Consider the following 21851-nt stretch of genomic DNA (forward strand, 5'->3'; position numbering starts at 1 on the left):
TAAAAACAAGGCACAAGCACACATAATGCACTTTGCCTGGTTTATTCAATCATTTCTATGGAAGCAACATGGATTGGTTATAGGAAGAACTTCTTCGACTAACCGACCCTCCCTTAATTGAAAAAAGATATGAGAACCATGGAAAATAAAAAGGTGCTCTGACAGTACAAAGGCCCTGTTCATACACAAAAACCTTGCCACCTGCCAGAGAAAACATGCATTATATCTTGCAAGTCAGACACAATTGCACATACTTTGCCGTACTGGCATAAACAATACATGTATTTGCCTGCTATAATGCATAACACGTGGGACAGGTTAATTCATTTCTCGGTATTTTGGCTTTCAAATTTTGGTGAATTATGACAAGTTCTATCAGTAGGGAAACTTTTAAAATGCTCACTAATAAATTCAAGATCAATGAATAGATGTCGTTTAAAATCATGCTTTCACTTTCTGAACAGTTGGTGCTTAATGTCACGGTTACGTGGGGGGTGTTGCCACCTTGACGTAGTGGGTCCGCTCAACTTTTAAATTGAGGACAGGAAACTGCTAGGTGATCACAGATTAATCAAAGAATAACATATGTATTCAGTACAACATGACGTTCTGTGATTGCATATCAGATTAGATTTAATTATTCAATCCAACAATTATGAGACAGCATAGGCCACACTATAATATAAAGATCTAAAATATGAGGATGACAATAACCAGAAGTGTATTTGTTTAGGTTTCTAGGTGATTGTAAATTAAAATCTACTAAATTCCCAATGGCACTACACGCTAACTTTCAATAACTTCCCAAGGGCATTGTGCGGACCCGCCTCTCTCCTCTGAGTAAATCTATTGCACAAAATACACACAACAGTCGTCAGGTCGCTGACGTGCAACAGTCGTCGGTCACACGACACATGCACAAAACTTTCTCTACAATGTGCGAAACTGAAAAGGAAGCCAAATGTCCTATTTTGGATCTCATCAACCAACGACGAAAAGCTAGCTTAGTCATAAGATTGATGAAAACAAGGGTGCAATGTCAACACGACCCAAACACAAAATTAAAGTGAACAAAATTTGAAAGCTTGATGAAGAACGACAACTCACGTTATGTGCCAACACAACTCGATCGGAGAGAGGGAGAATCGCACGTACGCCACGGCAAAGTACGTTGCGCAAGAATAATGTGTCAAAGTTTTGTAGAGATGTAGCCATTGAGCTAATCCAGCCTCATACATGTATAAGTCAAGCAATATGACTAGTTACAGACAACTGACTATTTCATATCCCACCGAGCTCTTTAAATACTGGTTACAAGCATGACGGGGTGGGAACTATTATGACTACTCGGATGGCTACCAAACTCATAACACATTCCAAGATTAGACTTAAATCAAGCTGGTCCATGACATTAATAACAAGAACCAAATGCAAGATGAAATGCGCCATGTTAGGGATTTCCAGATATGTAACATCTTGATTTTGAAGGCTGTATTGGAAACAGCTCTCAGAAGTGCTGCCTTGCCTATTCCACATTTAATTGTCACTCAATGTGGGCAGGCAGCACTGCGTTCAATAATTGGCAAAATTCCAGCCTGTTGTAAAAAAAAAAGGGGGGGGGGCAAATACAACATGATGTTAGGGAGAAAAAAAATCAAAAGCCAAAATCTGTCAGGGGTGGCAAATTAAACCCCCATACACCATTAGCTTTAAAAGAGAGGTCAACACTGACCCTTATATACGGTCGACTCATTATAAACAATACTGTTATAAAGAACAGATTTCAGGAATACCAATTTCTTGAATTGTTATGTGTTTCTCTATGTTTACGCTCTTTTATAACAAAGTCCTGGTTATTACAAAGTAATATGTCTGGTCCCTGCAACTTTGTTACGAGTCGACTGTACATGTAATTCATCTTGCATGGCAAATTTGTAAACAGGGCAACAGACTTAAGCAACTTCTAGTACATGGTACACACGACTGGTGCTAATTAACAAGACAGTTTAGTGCAAGGGTCCTGGGTCTGTGTTTTTAACAGCTACTCTTATTCTAAAAATATCATGATTTTCTAGTGGATTGAAAGACAACAAAACAATGCCCTCAGCAGAAATGTTTGACCCTCAATTAAACCAAACCAACTGCACTTTTTGTTTTACTGCACCACCTATTGAAATTGTTACTGTTTTCTTAAGAAGCCGGTGTAAAATTCACTACCATTTTAATTCACTACTGGAGATCTGACACGTTCATCATATTTCGTGGTGCTGTACTTTCCAATGATGTATTGACAAAAGTTTTTCAAAGCCGATGGGAAGCTTTTTGCAATAAGCAAATTCTTGTTGTGGTCGAGTCCGAAGTCCTTTCACAGGACCAATTAAAGGTAACAGGGTGAACAGTGACAAAGGAATGCTTTTTGCTGTAGCCAATTTGAATAGCCTGTGACTTGGCATTAGAGAGGATAACCTGTGATGGACTTGCAGGAAGTCATGAGGGACTCAAAACAGTAATGCAACTCCCTTAAAGCAACGAGTCATTATCCACTAATAAAGACTTACAACTAGATTGCAATTTGCACAGTTAAAACAGCACAATACAAACAATATTCCAGAAACAAAATTACACTTTGGCATAATTGATACAAAAGATAATAATGACACAGTTTCAATTTGACTGCTACTTTAATTCACTCAAACTCCAGATCTGGGCCCAATTTCACGGCACTGCTTACTATTCATCAAGTTTTTGCTATTTCACAGCAAAATTTGCATGGTTGCAGTGCTTAGCACAAACTTTGCAAGGGCACAAATGGAGATTCCCATTTTAATTACTGGTTTGCCATTATCAGATGTATTTCCATAAACACTGTATACTCCGTGCTTGTCTGAAAGCTTGTGCGAAATATCACAAGCTTACTCAGGTGGGACTTGAACCCATGACCTCCCGCTTATCAGCGCAGACCACTGGGCATGTTGGGATTATCTGGCCAGTCTGAGATGTAGCAGCAGGTATCGCAAACTATTTCAAGATGTACTTTGTCGGGGAGATGTTAATTTTAATTCGGGGTTTTGCCAGTGGTGCATCCAGTAGAGGACGGGGGGGGGGAACTTTTCTTTTAATAAATATTTCATATGCGAGTAGGAAGGAGGTAATTGGTATATTTGTCAAATGTTAGCACCAAAACTTTAAGAAAACAATGCCATTTCGTGTTTCCTTCATGATGAATGAGCCCGAAGCTGCATTCGCTTTTGAATTTGCCCCCCTCCCACACCAAAAGGTGGATACGCCACTGGGCCCTTATCCGACATACATTCATAAACACTGTATATTCAATGCTTGTCCAAGAGCTTGTGAAAAAAAAAATCACAAGCTTACTTGGGTGACACTGGAATTGACCCATGACCTCCTGCTTACTCATGCAGACATCTTAACCACTGAGCTTGCCAGAGGTCATGGGTTCAAGTCCCACCCGAGTAAAGCTTATGATTTTTTTTAAAGCTGTGTGTACAGTATTTATGAATATACGTGTACCTTGGGTAAGGCAAAACCCATGATTAAAACTAACATTTCCCAACGCAGAGTACATCTTAAAGAGATTTCCATTGTTACACCAGTAAGTTAAGCAAATATTTCCTCCAAGGCAAGCATGCCTTTCCTTGTGCTGTTTACAGTCCCCATGAAATACTGTACATGAAGCCTCTGTTAAAGTGAAATAATGTGCTTAGCAGCACCAAGAAACTGGGCCCCAGCATACATGATAGCACCAGTCTGAGTAAAAAGTTACAATCAACAAGGCCCTTTTCCAATACTCAGCTTGGGCTCTGTCTCAGGCTTCGTTCCCACAACAAATCCCCTATTGTGGACCTGAAGCGTTTAAATTAAATTGGATTACTGTAATTTCTGGCTCTCTTGCATCTTATTTGATGTTATGTGGCACTGTTAGACTGATTACTGTGCTTACAGCTTCAAAGTCAGCTAGTAAAAAACAGTTGAAGCCTGAGACGGAGCCGAAGTTGAGTATTGGAAAATGGCCAAAGTCACTAACTGACCAGAGTAAAGGTAGCAATTCAACACACATGCAATTTCAGATTGGCTTTTCCTTTGAGTTGCTGCAAATTGGAAACTCGGCAAGTTTTTCCCCATTTTTAAGGCTTAATTTGTAACAAATTAAACCAAATAGGTTACCTAAGGTGCCAGTCATTTCAACGTTTTATGTTTTAAATTTTATTTTGTCAACATGATTTTTGATCATTAATAATATTTCATATAACCTGCCTTTCTTCCTTGGTTTAACCACACTGAAGAAAAATTTGGGAGCCAAAATATATACATTAAATCTGGATAAATTGCACGTTAAGTCAATGGCCATGTTGCACTTGAAAGATTTGATAAGTACATTAGGCAGTGCCCAGTAGCCAAGCATTGTCATCATCACCAATGCGCATATATGAAGGTGCTTGCAAAAAATAATCCCAATTAAACACTGAGTATACTTACATGCAGTGGCATATCTAGTGTGTGTGGGGGGGTGGGGGATACTTGCCTGATGATTTTTTTTCACTTATGTCCCTTTTGTACTAAATAAATAAGCCCGAAGCCACACTGTTTTTTAATCTGTCCCCCTCTGACACCAAAAGCTGGATACACCACTGCTTACATGTCAACTTAGTGTTGTACTATTTTTCCAATTTTATTGTTGTCTTATGCTTTTAAAACATCAAAGACTTCAACCTCAAAGACTTTTCACATCAAATTGGTTACCTGTGACTAAATATTGGTATATAAATGAAATGTTAACTTTCAGATGTTAAAAGTAGAAAAAAGACAAGCTTTATCCAACGTTATTTCATTCTGATCACTGAAAATATTATCCACAACATTTTATGTTGCTTAATGTTTACTGTTTGCTGTACACTGTTTTGTTGGGAATCACACTTTAAGGTTTTGTAAAGTGTGAACTTTTAATATACACTGTATGCAAACCCTTGGAAAAAAAGGAATTCTTGCTCTGTTATAACTCTTACAAGTGTTCAATACTTCAGTCATCTGGTCATACACACACAGTTGCAAAACAAATACAATGGCACATTTTTACACACAATTTTGAACTAAAAAAACTTTTGACAAAAAACAACGAAACAGACAAGTGTGAGACACTACACACCATGACCACAAAGTTCATGCTGTGGAGTCCTCACGGTGGCAGTCAATTCAATTCATGCTGAATCACATTTGCTAATTGCACTGCAGCAACATCAGAAATCACATTTCTAACCATTCTAATAAACAAACACTGGCAAGTGGCAGCTCGAAGCAGTGGACGTCAAGAAAATAGTCTTTACCATTATGGTTATAAAAGCTATTATTACACATTGACAATCACAAACATATTTACGTGAATAGAAATGGGTTACTCCATAAATTCGGGAAGCAACTTGTGACTTTTGACCTACAATCGAAAACTGACAGGAGATTCACTCAGATTTTCAAGTCTAACTCAAATCAAACCGAATTTACCCCCAGAAAGGCCAAAATACAAGATGAAAACCCAGTGTAAAATATATTTTATGCCATTTGGGGGGTACAGTGTATTCTGTCTTTCCCAAGAAAACATAATATCATAGATTTATTTGGTCCCTTAACATGTGAGACTCTGTCGGGACACAGACAAATAGTTTCAAATTGTATTCTGTACTAAAAGATATTTAGGTTAATGTACCAAAATTTAAGTCACTAAAATTATTTGAATGAATTTTGCTCTAGGTAGTATACATATATAATGGGCAAGGAGAAGAAATATCGGTGTAAGGGGGGACACCAAAGTTTACTGGGCTCATCACCAAAATGTACACTGACCATTTCCACGCTCTCTTTGGCAACATTAACATATTTGTTAAATTTAAGGGAACTTTACGGTAGAAATGAGGAAAATCTAGGTAAACCCTACTCATCCAATACTCTCTTTCCATATTAAAATGTTTGAAGTGTTGAACCTGGGAGTTCGGCAATATAGTGGTAAGAAAGGGCATATGAAGCAAGATATGAGACGGAGAGAACCCCCCCCCGCTTTGTGTTGGCCATTATTTCACTAGAATCTGAGGAATTCTTTTCAGGCATGTACGGGGATATGTTAGGTAACAATAGTCTAGAGTGTGTACGGCGATTGGACATGTTGAGGGGAGGTGACCCCTCGGTCTCATTTCTGGCTGGATATAAGAAAGGGATAAAGGATCAGCATAAAGGGAAAGCAAAGCCAGCCACTTGCCCCTCTAAGGCCACTGTGCAGTAAAAATTCTTTGGCAAATTTCCCATTACCCACTCTTTTGAGATATACTTGATTATCATGGTCACAATTTCTTGGCAACATTCTGCACAATTTACACAATAAAAAGTTTAATACCCAATTAAGACGTAAAGTCCAAATCAAGTAAATTGACTAAATCTTCATTTCTGTCAAAAATCTGCGCTATGTGTAGGCACAGTTGGTAAATCGAATCCCCTTTTGTTTCAAGTTCTTCAGATGACACAAAAACTTTCTTTGAATTTTTCAGCCTTTTTACGATCTTGAGTCGCCAGAGTATCAACAAATTCAGAAACGGTTACGGTTCTTTGGTTATTTTCATACCAACTCTGAAAGGCCTCCTCCGACTCCTCCAAGGGGCTTGGATTGCTACGCACACCTAGGCTGCTCATAAAACACGGAAATTCCTCCTGTGGCATCAGATTTTTAACGAACAAAAAATGCTCCTTGGTGCACGTTTTTGTTCTCCCTAGGGAAATAAAAATCAAATGTGAAACACAAAAAGTGTTGACATTTTTGTATGCAACTTTTTACATCCCAAGTTTGAGTGAAACCACAAACTAAATTCTGTCATTTGCAATAAACCAATTTTTACCCAAACTATGACTAATATTTTAAGGGGTTCATACATTATATTTTATGAATTCAGCAGAAGGAGGAATTGACTATATTTTAGTCCTTTTTTCACAGCTGTACATTGCTCCAAATATCTTTTGTACCGGTATCCCATGTTACAGTGGCAGCACTGACGTCCTGGCCAAACCTTGTGCTTTTAGTGTTGCACCTTTGCTGCAAAGTAAAGCAGAGACATACCCCTCTACGTGTATATTGTTTGGGTACACTTCACATCATGGAATGCAATTACATGCAAGTTTACTACAGGGCAGGAAAACTGTCTTCAAGTTTTGGCCTATGTGTCTCACTAAAGACCTCTCAAAAACAAAAACACGATCCATATGCGTACTGGAAAGGTTCCTGCAGATGTGACATTGGGTACTTTCATTTTAGGGCAGGCAGGTTCAGGCGATGACTGTAGTTCACTGATATTCGGCTAACACTGCCTAAATGATGGATGGCGTGGACCATCTAGTCAACCATTTGGAACCAGGCACTGGGGAATGGTCACTCCACTGGTTATGAATAGCCAATTTCATGTAACTGTACGAGTGGGGCCCATTTCATGAAAATCATGAAAATACTTGCAGGGCAGGCACTTTGTTCTCGAAGAGGCAAGGCAATTTCTCGTTTGCAAAACTAGGGTTCCTGTATTAGAATTCAGAAAATCAACCTGTCTAGTCTATGGAGACATTTCAGTGAGCACTGAGGCAGGCCAGGGGCATCAAGGCCATTGCCCCCAATGCCTCCAGGAAGTTCATGCCCTGTAATTGTGCAAGATGTCACTGACTATGAGCAATGAGTGAGTTACAACCATGAAAAATGTTGCTGATAATGAGATTTTACCAATAGTTCATCTGAGGACATCAAGCATCCACAATCATTCCCCATGTGAGAACTCTCACCTATTCAGCTGGACCAATGTATAAAAGAGTGGCATGTAGGTCAGAAAAAGAAATATCACACTGCCCACAAGATGGGCCACTTCACTTTCCATATATGTACCAGCTTGCTTGGATTCCCTGACCCCTCCTTAATAGATTTTAAACACCACATACAGTATAGCACCACTGTAAAGTCAAGAACCAACTACTTTTAGCTCAAATTTTAGATACGGATATTCAGGACTGTGACAGTGAAATGCTATGTAACAAAGTATTTGAGTAATTGGTAGTTCTGCAAGATACCTACCAGATGAACCATCAGCTCGTTCCATAGCACTCAACTTTGGCCCATTTGAAGGTGGGGGAACTTGGTTAACATCATCACCATCCGGGTGGCTCTGATGGCTGTCTTCCACATGATTTGGGATTGTGATTGAACAGCTTCCCCCTGCTTGGCTAAGGCTGGAAAAGGTCTGGATCTTTTCGTCCTCTGCTAAATTGGGTCCATCCCCACCTGAGCATCCTCCTAGAAAAGGGTCACTTTCCCCAGCACCCACAGATGGGTTATTTGAAGCAGGGAGTGGAGAAGGTGGCCCTGTGACAGTGAACAGCACGTTTCAGGGGTGGATCTAAGAATTTTTCCAGGGGGGAGGGTGTGTTAGACCAGAGATTTTTTTCAATGTCTCAGTTTTGCAGATAACCATAAATGATAAAACATTGTGCATGACAGGCATTGGGTACAGTGATATTGGTGCACTTAGTTTAGTTTCTAGTATTTCCCCCACTTTTCCCTCTTTTTTTATCTGGGGAACTGCGGAGGGGGGTTCAATCCTCCCACGCCCCTTCCCTGGATTCACGTCTGCATTTACCCTGATCCCTAAGCATGCCTGCCAGGAAACCTGGCCATTGTTGAACCCAACCCTGTGAAGTACTCACACCCAGTGGCACTTTTTGGTACAAAACAGAGTGAATGGTGATGTTGATAAGTACAAGGGGTTGTTTGGCCAGCTTGGTCAGTCTCCAAGTATACCAGACTACTGCAATGACAAGGTCTCGGAGTCAAGTCAGTCCTTAAAATGGCCAGCCTGTCTGAAGCTAGCTTAGAGTGGTCCGCTTTTGGGATTTTAAACTTTGTTTAGGTATGGGATTATTTTGTTGCTGGAGTGGAAGTTATTGTTAATCTGAATAGCACTAGTGAGCACAGCATGCACTGCACTGCACTAAAGCACCTGTCCCTTAACATGGGACTTTTCTTCATAAATCACTGCTCAAAGTGGGCTAAGCAGAGGCCGGATAATTGCAATGGCTTCAGTTCATTGTCTTGTCCAAGACTGGTAAGAGGTCAATTAGTTACAACTTACCATTTAAGCCGTCAGTCGTTTCCAGTTCAATAGCAACATCAACTTTAGTGGGTCCAGCGTCACAACCTGCAATGAAGGAACAATTAAGAATTTCGTCAGAATGAGCATACTACATGTCCAGTACATATTAGGCTGGCATACCAAAACACAAAACAGGATATTGATGCGTGCATAAGAGGTCTGAATTGTACCTCAAATGTGAAAGCCAACTGAAACAACTGATGACCAATGGAAACAAAGTTTATGATAGCAAAATATTCAACACACTGGCAAAGATTAGCATACATGTACATGTAACACTGAAGTGTTTTTTATTTGTAACTTTGTGTTTATCCAGCCCTAGGATTCATTTCTAGAGTGATACCATTACTCCAACTTTTTTTTCCACCCCTTTAAGCCTCCTATGCTGAAGTCACTCTTAGGTCACTTGGTAAACACCTCAATGAAGCACAGCTGTGTGGGGTTGTGCACTGCACCAACAGTCCCTCACAGGAATATCAGATTGCACTTTTGTGCTGCCCAACAACTGTGCTTCACTGTTTCATGTGCATCATTGTGCAGTAAACCAAATGCAGTGAAGAGGACTGCACAAAAGACCCTGGGTCATTTTGTGCTGACAACCTACTGTGTACACACTGAACCTGTGCATGTTTGAGTTCCATGTAGAAAATACATGCTCACCAGTGACTGTGGGCATTTGTGCACATTTGTGCTATAAAACCAAAGGAGGGTTAATCCCTTTTTTGGCCCCCACAACTCCAGTATTCAACTTTGACTTCTGTTTCCTTTGATCTTTGCCCTCTCTGGTCTCCCCAATGTTTATCCCTCGTGTTTGAATATGAATAAAGCTGCACTGCTTGGGCCATCTATATAAATTAAAAGGAGTATGTTTCCTGCTCTCACTCCGTAAATAAGACACCCAGAGATAAATTTCGAGAACTAAAAGCTACATCAGTTATGAAACAAACCATTGTCATTACCTTGTGTCTGGTTGGTCAGTGCATCCCTGAGCCTCTTTTCCCTTTTTCTGCTTCTGACCATCAGGACTACTAAGATAACAATGATTGCTGAAAGGAAGAAACCGAGGATACCAATGACAACCTCCGTCCAGCCAACAGTGTTATCACCTCCATCATTCTTAGGCTTGAATGGGGGCAGTGTAGGGAATCCTGTGAAAAATCACATTTTAAAAAATCAACTATTTATTTAGTGGGCAATTCCAGGCAAAAATGGACCTGGTTAAAATGTAGAAAATGCAGAATATCTTTCAAACTACAGTGCCTATTAAAGCTGTAAATGTGGTTTCAGACCAATGGATGAGAAATCCTATTCATTTGATTTGATTAATTTAATTAATTTGATTTTGATCAGGCATTAAGATGGGTTTTTGGGAAGATGAATGTTAAAGATTTTATGTAGTAATTTAAGTAGCTTGATTCAACAAACAAACTCACGTTCTATTATTAGATTCTCTTTTTGGGGTAGAGAGAATGGTTCTTATTTTACTTCGCATCCAAAAAGTCCAGGTTTGATTCCAGAGCAGGTATTTGACATCTTTCAATGACATGTGCGAAAGGAAGAGCATGATAGTCATGCATTGCAGACTACGGTTGGAGTGGACTTTAATCATAACCCCCAGGGTGTCTGTAAAATCATACTGAAAAGGAAGGGTTGCTGACTATTGGGGTTACAACACAAAGTCACAGGAAAATTTCCCTTCCTCTTTAACAAACCCATCACGCACAAGTGACACGTATTAGAAACCACAAACCCACAAGCAAAAACTTGAACATTTTGCATTCCACAACTTGCCAAAAACATGCCTCCTCTATCTCTCACATGATATTTGTTCACACTGGCCTCCGCCAACAATCAACATTCAAGTACATGTAGATTTCTCTTCACCTTGTTCACTACTGAAACTTAACTTTCCTCTTGAAGTGAGCTGCAGAAAACAATACAAGAAACATTTGCCTACCAACAGGGTCACTCCCGTTTGTGAAAGGAGCAGGTGTTGGAGTTGATGTTTCCTTGTGCTGATCAGTGGATGGATATTTAGTAGTGTCTGGTTGAGTTGTTGGACTGAGTGAGGATTCTGGTTGAAAGAAACATTTGAGTTGAGGGTAAAAGAGAAAAAATGAACCGACAACTTGTATGCCATGGGCTCTGGCTTCATTTTAACAATTTAAACTTCAATTCTGTCTCTCGTTTGGTGCAATCCTAAATTATCCAAGATACAGGACAGAATGCGGAAATCTTTGATTGCCTCACCAGGAATGCAGTCTCTGTCCCTCATCGCATTGGGAGGCCGGTTTGGGTTCTCCTGTGTACAAGTAAAGTGAATTGTACAGAAAATGAAATTTCTGCAGCATTGCACTGAATATAAAATGGTGCTTCTACTTCCACTTTTACTGAAATACGAGTGTCATCAGTATTGGATGACTCAACAAATGACATGTAAGGTATGAGAATACTGGCTACAGCAACATGATTGAGGCCTAACTCCACCTCATTACGTAAATTTGCTTGGCACCTTCTGGTGATACATGCGATCAGCGAAAACCTTTTACATGGTGAGCTTTGTCATTTGGGTGCATATAAACTTCCAATTAACATGGACACGCTCATTTGCAGATATATTACATTTATGATTCTAGGTTATCTACAACATGAATCTAGGTTGTCTAGAATCCTAAATTAAACAAACAGTGACCATGTGAGCCGTTTTTGCAGGTCACATCACATACGCTTTTTAACTTACAATGTAAACTTTCAAGAGGCTTCAAAGCCCCAGGAAGGTGCGTGTAAAAGTGACTCAATCCTGAAAAATCTTCAAAACCTTCTATTTGAGCCTTTGAAGGACATGTATCTAAGGGTTTTGGGAGAGGACAGAAATGGAATCAGTATCTGACGGCATTCAGGGCACTTACTATCATTCCAGGCCCACATTCTGTCCATGGCAAACACTCGTCGCAATGATTCCTGAAGTCCAGAAATGTTCCCTTTTCACACGAGACGCACCTTGAAAAAAAAAATAATACTTTGGAAACAGTGCAGCAGTTTCGGACGGGATTTTCAGTCACTTTGTTTGAGGTGTTGAGAATGGAGGCACAGGCTTGTTTGGGCGGCTTGTTCTCATAAATTTTTTTCCCAGCGATTTTTTATACCAGAAGCTATTAAATATCAACATTTGATAGACTCTTGGCAGTTTGTTCACACACGAGGTCTTCAAGGGAATTGACAATACAATCCCCCACATGGGTCACCACCAATATACGTCGTCTGCTAGAATAATTTTTCAGGCCGACGACCATTATGCCACTATTGCGCATGCGCGAATACACAAACTAAATGGGTGGTGCACAGTCTATAGGGACCGAACATACGTGCAGGGATGTCGTATGTAGTCGCTTGACTTAATTCGAAAGTTGGGGCTTATGGCACTGACTGCCCGACTGTTTAAGAAAGCGGGAATAAGACTATAGTTTGACTGCGCATACGCAAACCGAACACAGCCGAATCGTCGAAAAAGATTCGGCACTTCAGGTACCATCTGGCCGTCCAAAAGATTGGATGCTTTTTAAAGTCAGATGCTTTCTCAATTCGGATGCCTTTTCAATATTCGGATGCTTTTTAAAGTCAGATGCTTTCGAAATTTGGATGAAATGCGGGTGCGGAACTCAAAACTTTCGGCTGTTTATTGTCGGGGAAAATGCATTCGAATCTGGAAAACGTTAGGTCTGTCAAATTTCATTCTGATTTCAAAAACATGTTAGGTCTGAAAAAATTTACTTGCATCTTAAAAACATATTAGGTAAAAAAAATTTATTCGTATCTTAAAAACATGTCAGGTCTAAAAAATTTCAATTGAATCTTAAAAACATGTTGGGTCAAAAAATTTCATTCGAATCTTAAAAACATGTTAGGTCCGTAAAATTTCATCCAAAAAAGATGTATTAGGTACGAAAGATTTCATTTGGTTTGGAAAATGAATTAAAAAACTTTAAGTATGGTCTGTTTTAAAAACATTAGATTAAAAAACAATTTAATTTTTAAAACAGCATTACATTTCTCGGAAAATATGTTCCGATCTTTGTTACTCTAATTCTGCTTTTTAAGCAAGCAACATGAAACACAGTGGCATCCATGTATGTTCTTCAAGGGTCAATGTTTGGATAAATGTGCTGAATTCTTTCCACTGGTATTGAAAGGAACATTCATTTTTGTGTCATAACTCATGGGAAATTATTACTGTAAATGTTGATAAACTTCCTATTGTCTGCTGCTATATAAACCATCTCCCTTTTTTCCGGCTGTTCAAAAATCAAAAGTCGCATGAGCTTTTCTGTGTGTTCCTGTAAAACCCTGATACAGAGGTGGTATGTGATTCTGTTCCAAGAACAACATTCTTGGGTCGTGTTCCCACCACTCGACTGCGAGAACAAGAAACTTGTGTCAAGAACAGGCCACCTGATCTTGAAAATGGGGAGTCAGGCTGGCGTAGCGGTTCTTCCTTGTCCGTTACCTCTCCACCTTCTGCAGCTAGGGTTTGTTTCCCAGCCCACTCCACGCGTGGACTGGATTATCAACCTTTTCAGTCCCTACCTGATTCCATGGGTTTGACCCAGATTGTGTCTTCCAGGGTTTTCCTCCCACAACTAAATTTGTAATTGCTTCTGTCTCCTCTCTAGAGATTTTGCGAGCTACGGTAAGTGCCCGGGCACTTTGATGGCTGGTTTCTTTACCAGAAATACTCATTATCATTCGCTGTCATGACCACAGATACAGTCCATTGTAGTTAAGAAACTTGATCAGTGCCCAATGAACAGTCTGAAAGACATCGTTCATTTCCATATCACATTTTGGCAAGAAAAAATCAAGCAAGCTGTGATCTCAACTACCACATACGATACAGATTGTCAACTCTCACGGTAGAACCTACATTATAAATCAACTGAGCCAGAAGTGACCAAATCTGTGCCGGTTACTGGGGGGATGGGGGAAGAACCCAGCTCTGGTCATTTAAACAAGTATGTTTATCATGCTCCTGTGTGTGGGTGGGTGGAGATAAAGGGGTTGCTGGACACCATGAGACTCGGGGACACCGTTCATTATACGCGTACACAGGCACATCTTACTGTATGTTTTGATCACACCCTTGAATCATCTCCCTTTTTCATGCATTTTGATTGTTGGGAAGTTCACAAACTACCTCAAATCTGTTTCTGTTTTCCTAACAACACAAATGTGGGAGGGGGGATCTAATAGCTCATTAATCCCATCCCTCCATAATTGACAACCTTGGAGGTGACTTTCTGTAATGAAAGCTTAGAAGTAAGGAGAGTTACAGTTTAATCCTTCTTTGTAATCTTATCCACCCACAGTGGCCCACTGAGTGTTGCTTGTTTCAGCCGTGCAGATCGCCGTGCAGTGGCTACAAGTGTGCATATTGGGTATCGTGTTATCAGAGCACAGACAACATGGCTGAAGAGTCCAGTTCTTCCAGTGAAGGCGAGTTTTATCTCAGTTCAGACGAAGGTTCTTCGTCTTCTTCATCACCGCCGTCACCTGCTTAAGTACAGAAATTGACAGTGATGTACCCTTGGTGGTATACGCCAAGCGCAAGAGACAGTCCCCTACACAGACTGCTGCGTCGACTAGCAGCAGTGCCGCACTGTTCCGAGGGACAGATGAAGACAGTACACCGCTGAAGTACGGCTTCACCTGGAATGGTGGTGCCGTCACTTCCCACCTGTATCACAGCTCAACCTGCAGTGAAGCCTTTGAGCTGTTTTTTTGACGATGTTCTCTACAACAAGATAGTGCAACTGACCAACCACTATGCTGTGCAGAGGCCCTCTACGACATCGGCGCACATGCGATCATGGACTGATCTGAACACTAGAGAACTGAAGGCCTTTCTGGGCCTTGCATAATGACGGGCATTGCGAAGCACCCCACCCTTCATAGCTTCTGGTCCACCGACCCACTACTGAAGATGAGCCTATTCCCGTCCGTCATGCCCCGAGATCGCTTCCTTGCCATCCTGCAGTCCCTGCACTTCAACGACAACACTGCCATGCTGGAGGACTGCGCTGACCGCCTCTTCAAAGTGTGCCCAGTCGTCGACCATCTTGCTCAGCAGAAGTTTGCCACTGTCTATGTTCTTCAACAGGACATTTCCGTCGACGACTCCATGTTGAAGTTCTACAGGCTTCTCCACTTCACTACCTACAACATGTACAACCCCATAAACAGGGCCTGCTTTGGCATCAAGATGTACAAGTTGTGCCAGAGCACCAGGAGTGTCGCCGGGTACTGCTACAACTTCAAAATCTACACCGGCCAAAGTAAGGGAGACCTCCCAGCAATTACACAAGTGGTGATGGACCTGGTGAGCGACCTAAACGGCAAGGGCTACAACCCGCTGAAACTCCCCAGATACGCAATCGATACGCTTCTATTTTCCAGGGGAAGAGTTCTTAATATTAAGTTTAAGAAAAGTTGCACTCAAAGATTCTTTAAAAAGTTCAAAAACATGTACAAAAGTAGACGGGTCAGGAGCCAGACTACAACTCTTGATTGTGCACAACTGTGATGGCATGGCTGGCAGCACGGTAGTTGCCTGAACCTTTCAAATAGTGTCGCCTCGAAAACTGATCAAAGTAAGCTACAACTAACTTGTCACAAAACTGGGTCTTCCTCTCTTTGTAGTTTCTTCTCAAATGCATTTATATCGATGGTTTATTTTTATACGCTTTGTCGTGCTTTACGAGGACGATTTTTGGTAAGACTGTGGCACACACACAGTCTGGGTGGCCGATGCATTGCGTGCATAGCATTGTACCACATGGCAGCCAATCTTTTTATTATTTTAGTCACAAACATCTTACCTTGTGATAATGAGAATGAGTTTGGAATGATTTTGTGACTTACATTCTGTTTGACAAACATTTTAGAATCTAGCAAGTAAGTACCAACAGCGGTAGGGGCCTGAGTGAATTCAGTGAATTTTCAAGTAGGCATGCCTGTTTTTGTATATGTATACGTAGTATAATCATACATGTTGAGTTAAAACCCAAAGAAACTATTCAGATTGAAGTTTTTTTTCAAAATGAAAACTTACATGTAGGTGTAGGCCTATCAAGCTGCCGTAGTTTCATTGATACACATCCAAACAATGTTGCACCATGGAGCTACTCAAACAAGAATAAGCATATGCAAAAATACAACTGTGCAGTAATGGATCAAATATCCCATAGTTTATTGGACATTTGCCCCTTTCCTTAGCAAAACCCAACAAAAAACACAAAACGAAGCCCCCACCCCAAAAAGTAGTGAAAAGGGTGAAGGTCAGTCTCAAACTGATAATTTTGCTTTTTACAATGACTTCTATGACTGCTAAGCTGCTATACATGTACTTAACATAATAAATGTTAAACAGCGCCCTCGATGTCAAATAATATCCAGTCACTCCCCCCCTACCACCACATCCAGCACGTTGGGCAGATGCCCCTACCCTCTAATTACATCCTGGCTAGAACGCTGGATATGAGATAAGATACTAAGTTATTGTCCAAATGTCAGAACAAGACTTCCAAATGATGTCATACTGTCCACCTTGGTGATATTTTGAGATGTCACTGCAAGATCACAAAGATTTGTAACATCGGACTTGTGAAAAAAAGGCCCTGATTTTATATAATAAAGTACACATACCAGTTGTGCTTGCCTAAACTAATTTGTTTTCTTTGTGGCTCAGGCTGAAGATCGCAAGATCATTTGTCGTGTGGTGCTGTGTCCGCCATGTTGGATTTATTTACATGCAAGTTCGACTGGGCTTTTTGAATTTAAGTTAGAAAAAACTGTCATGCTTACCTTGTGCTCAGTTCAATTTTATTTGACACGACATACGCATCACGTTTCAAAAGGGCTTAACAAAACAATTACCCACTAAGGTGTCCCTCTGTCAATTTAAATTTTCTGAAAAGAGAATCAGTGCTTCCATAAAACAGATATGCATGGCACATAGCGCATAACATACTGATTGAGTCCAGTTCTACATGAACGGAAGAAAACATCTGCTCAAACATTTACATGTACCACTGTTTTTGGGAGCTCATTTCTCTAAACATGCTGAGATTTAAAAATACTTACAATTGGTGCGGATCCACTGTTCCAGCAGAACAGTTGCCTTCTGGGACCTTAAGGTGTCTTCCTTGAATACATGCGTTCTCATCGCGATGGGTGCATGAATAGAAAAACTTGTCTTCTGCACTTTCCACCATACACTGTAGAAATGTTAATAAATAATTGTAGAAACTTTCACTTTTCTGCAGCTTTTCACAGAAGCAAAAGTGATACAACTGTAATCAATACAAAAATATATACATGCATATCAGCCAACACTTCATAAAAATCCAGGCTTGTTAGCTGTACGGGAGAGTGACGCAAAGAAAATTGTTTTTTTTTCAAAATACTGTTATTCCTGACAAGACACACACCATGCTGAATACTGCAGGAATACTATCGCTCAACATGAACCAAGTCACACATGTACCATTTTGTGATGTCATGGCCATGTCTGCACTACACTGGATTCTAGCCAGTGCTGTTTGCTGTGACATTTTGCTACCTGGAGCAAACCTCTAAATCCTCTCTGACGTCCCTCGGAGGTGACAGATGAAATGTTTCATTCCACTCAGCTTTGCTCCGTTTAACAGAATATATGTATTTCTTTTGTCACCTCATGCAATTATTCTTGCCAAGGCACTCATAAACATTCATTATTTGTACATTAGATGTTTAACTTTATAGATGATACTTTTTCATCTACTCAGTGTGGTTTAAGAGCGAACCAGCCATACAACTCAATTGACACTGATTAAATTGAGGGAATGACTTTTTTATTCCGATGAACTTATGAAAGACAGCCAACGAAGGTCACGTATACAAACCTTGCTCAAATGTTAGGTAAACACTCGTAAACAAAAACTACAATCAGTTGTACATGTAGATGCAAATAAATGAGTGGGACCCAATTGTCTTATGCATTAATGAAACCCTGAAATCTATTATTGCCTTTGCGTCATTGCTCTGTACGTGTGCGCCTCACTCAGAAGATGCACTGACATGTACATGCTTGTACTTGTTGCATGTTAGCGTACATAATTATTCATTCTGTCTGACTTCCTGAGTGATTTACAAGCACGCACATGGGTTCAAAACGTCAGCATTCAGCTAGGGCTGCGTCAAATTTTCTCATCATTTAATACATGTATGACGTCGATGATCCCACCCATTTAACTTTGTGAGTTTTTGGCGACAGGTGAATCGCACCCCGAATACAGAGTGAATACACTTTTGGACAGAAACCTAGGACAGAATGAACATCCTTGACGCAAAGCCAATTGATATCATATCCGAATTGACTGGATGAAGCCAGAAGTACAATGTACATGTTCATGTATGTATCATGCACATAGCAAATGATGCATTCTCTAGCCACTGGCTTTCATAAATTTCACAAGTTATTTGAAGCCTCAGTTGTAATTTCACATGCATCTTCATGCAACATCCATGTACGTACCCAGGCATCCCATGAGACCTAATCAAGACAAGAAACTGGGTACACACATCATGTTTTCAAGTTCAAATAGAACAAGGTGCGTGCAACGAATGCTTACAAACCTTACAAACCGAGTGCTTACAAACCTGTGACATTTTTCTGCTCACTCACTTTCCTCTCATTTCCCGTTGCATTTGAAATCTCGGTGCTTTTGTCGTACGTGGAAAGTACTAAAAGTATCAATATCAATCAGTGTGAATAGCTGAAATGTTTGCGCATTTCTGTTGAGGGACGAGCTACAGCTGTACATGGAGATTTTTTCACTGGACCTCAAAAGGGAGTATCAGAGGCAATAAAATCCACCTGTATCACCAATGGGGGGGGGACCTGATTGGCTTATCCGTCAAGTTGAACTTACCAACTGGTGACACACAGTGTAAAATCTTTGACATTGATGCCAGGTATTGCGGAAAAGCTATCAAGTGAGAGCGCCTTATAAGAAGGTATGCGAGGGGCCAAGAACGACAACCGTGTACCGTGTATGTTACGGGATAACTGACTGGAGAAGAGCAGCGTACATGTAAGTCTGACTTGATTCAAGTCAAAGCCTACAGAGACAGAATTCAGTGATACTGTTGTAGCTCATCACCCTTGGAACAGTCTTACAATAGCCCCTGAAAATCCTCATATATGGTACCTTTCAAATAAAGTCCTCAAACACACCCCTTCATTCAAGATTTCATATTGATACATGTAGATAGCTCAGACCCAAGCACACTGAATACATGTAGTTTCCTCATGGTATTTATCATTACCGCCAATTTTGTGACTGGTATGCTGACAACCCCTGTAAGATTACATGTAGAGGTTGCTGCCATCAACATGAATATCCAGGCTGCTTGCTCCATGATTCACAGAGTCCCTGAGAACCAATGTAAAGGATAAATTTGATTAAAACAAAGATATTTCAACAGAGAAAAATATACTTTTCTACTGAATGCTAAAAATGCAGTCATGATTATGCTAACACATGCATGAATGATGGCATCCCCAGTTCCGAAAAGGGAATTGTTTAGCATTTTCAATGAATCCCAGCAACTTGGTGCATGTTATGACAACAGCATAATGGACAAATTTCAAAGTTGCAATTAAAGCAGTAATGGCAAACACTTCTTCAAAGGTCATGTAAAGGGCCCAGAACCTGGTGAAACCTGTGATGAACAGACACTTTAAGAAAGTAGTTGCAGGACAGTGCAAGACTTATTTACAGGTTTAGGGCTGTGCCGAATATCTGAATAACCGAATATTCGATCGTTTGTCGAATAGTCGAATTTTCATTTTTGAATTTGAATATTTGAATGCAAAATTAATGAAAAGCGTTAGGAATCTTATGATTTACAAAGTAAATTATTCATTAAACAGATGAAAAGGAATGGAAATTTGTAACAGGGCAAGAATTCTTGTTCACTTCTTCAATCTTGCAAGTGGTTGGAGATACTCCTACTGTAGATGTGAGAAGCTATTATATTGATCATAATATACCATTGTGTGTGTGTTAAAGCAACTGATTTTGTATATGGTTCGTTCATCAACAATTTGCTGGTCGGTGTGACTGAATATTCAGATATCCGATCAAATTGTAGGTTGAATATTCGCAGAGTGAATTATTCAAATTGACTCAGCCCTATACAGGTCCAGCCAACCTGTCACGTGATGGGCACTAAGGACTGAGGTTTTATGCCAGTAAACATCGTAAACATACATGTACGTGCATATTAATGAACATAATACTTAGCATTTGAGAATGGTGGCATTTTCATGGGATAGGGGCCGCCCACAGAGTATGTATGCATGAAGGGGGAGGGTTGGTATACCATGCGTACAGAGAGAGAGGGGGGTTTCAAGTCAGTGCGTACCGTGTGCGAACCGAAACTTTCCCTAAAAAATGAAACATCATATCAGCACACTTTTTTAGTTATAGGGCCTACAAATAAAATCCAGAACCAGCTTTTGTGCATCCAAAAACCATTCAAACACAGTACTCTCCACCGTGCACCCCAACATTTATCCTCCCGTGCCAACTCCCGTACATGTATATTAGTAAACTGCAAAGACTGGCAGCGTCAACGGAATTGTGGAATGCGTATGCGTAAAGGGAGGAGTAGGGGTCTGAAAAGTTGGCATTTTGTGCACACATGTACAGTCTTTATGGACAGTCCATAAAAGCAACAGTATACACCAGCGGAACATATCCGCAACTCAGTTAAAGGGGTGCTTTTTAACTTTGTTCTTACATGTAGCTCGGCACCAGGCCTAGTAACTTGGGCACTGTGTACTCCTTTTTTACAATGATTTTTTTTACTCAGATGGTCTGGCTGACCAGTACAACATTCCGAGTCAGTGTCGGTAAAAAAGCCACCCCGGATACTTGGTCTAGCCCGGCACCATGTTGACAGCTTTTTACATGTACAAAGCAGAAGTTTTATCATATTACAGATAGCACTTCTGATGAATGTAACGCAAACTTCTTTCTGATGTTCTGCAATTCTTTTGCTGAAATATTTACATGGACATGTGCATGTAGGCAACACTTGACTCTTGACACCTGACAGTCTAAAACTGTCGTGGAATTGACGCTACAAACTATGGATGTCCTTGTTCTTTAATGTGTACCAGTGCGTGAGGGGAAACTACCGGTACAAATGCATCTAATTTGCGAGAGTCTGATGAACGTGATGTGTATGTAATAGTATAAGTAGGCCCCTGCATTACATTCCTGGAATGCACCGACAAGACTGGCAGGGACCTCCCAACCAAACTCAGTTAAGATGGAACCCATTGCAGGAAAGGAGAATGTGACAAGTCAGCCATCATCAAGCACTTCCACACAGAAGACTACCTGATCAACTGGAACCAAGCTGAACTCATTGCCAACATTGAACATTGGTACCCATGCCACATCAGGGAAGCCATTGAAATCATCAAGCACAATGTTTCCAAGACATCAGCATCAACTTCAGAGACATCCTCACATTGGTGTACATGTACCAGTCAAACAGGTCTCCTACGTACATGTATACTGAAGGATGCCTCCCAGCCTATGAGTCCCTACACCCTAGGCA

At 40.5% G+C, this 21851-nt stretch overlaps 1 protein-coding gene across 4 annotated transcripts in view; it reads right to left on the bottom strand.

The window, feature by feature from the left end:
* LOC110986573 (uncharacterized) overlaps positions 1-21851 on the bottom strand; it is a 24018-nt gene continuing 2167 nt past the window's right edge. For 2 of the 4 annotated variants that reach the window (XM_087147258.1, XM_022248537.2), the window contains exons 3-11: positions 19545-19651; positions 17319-17452; positions 12092-12182; positions 11433-11484; positions 11140-11256; positions 10142-10330; positions 9162-9227; positions 8108-8395; positions 1-6770 (exon numbers count right to left, since the gene is read on the bottom strand). In XM_087147258.1, coding sequence (XP_087003384.1) covers positions 6517-6770; positions 8108-8395; positions 9162-9227; positions 10142-10330; positions 11140-11256; positions 11433-11484; positions 12092-12182; positions 17319-17452; positions 19545-19637 — 1284 coding nt within the window. In that variant the 5' untranslated portion in view covers positions 19638-19651 and the 3' untranslated portion in view covers positions 1-6516. Of the gene's footprint in view, positions 6771-8107; positions 8396-9161; positions 9228-10141; positions 10331-11139; positions 11257-11432; positions 11485-12091; positions 12183-17318; positions 17453-18875; positions 19652-21851 lie in introns of all 4 variants that reach the window. The other 2 variants (XM_087147260.1, XM_087147259.1) reach the window with 2 other exon arrangements.

Source organism: Acanthaster planci, linkage group LG16 (assembly GCF_054643075.1).
Source record: "Acanthaster planci isolate LZ-2023a linkage group LG16, COTS_SCS, whole genome shotgun sequence".
NCBI lineage: Eukaryota > Metazoa > Echinodermata > Asteroidea > Valvatida > Acanthasteridae > Acanthaster > Acanthaster planci.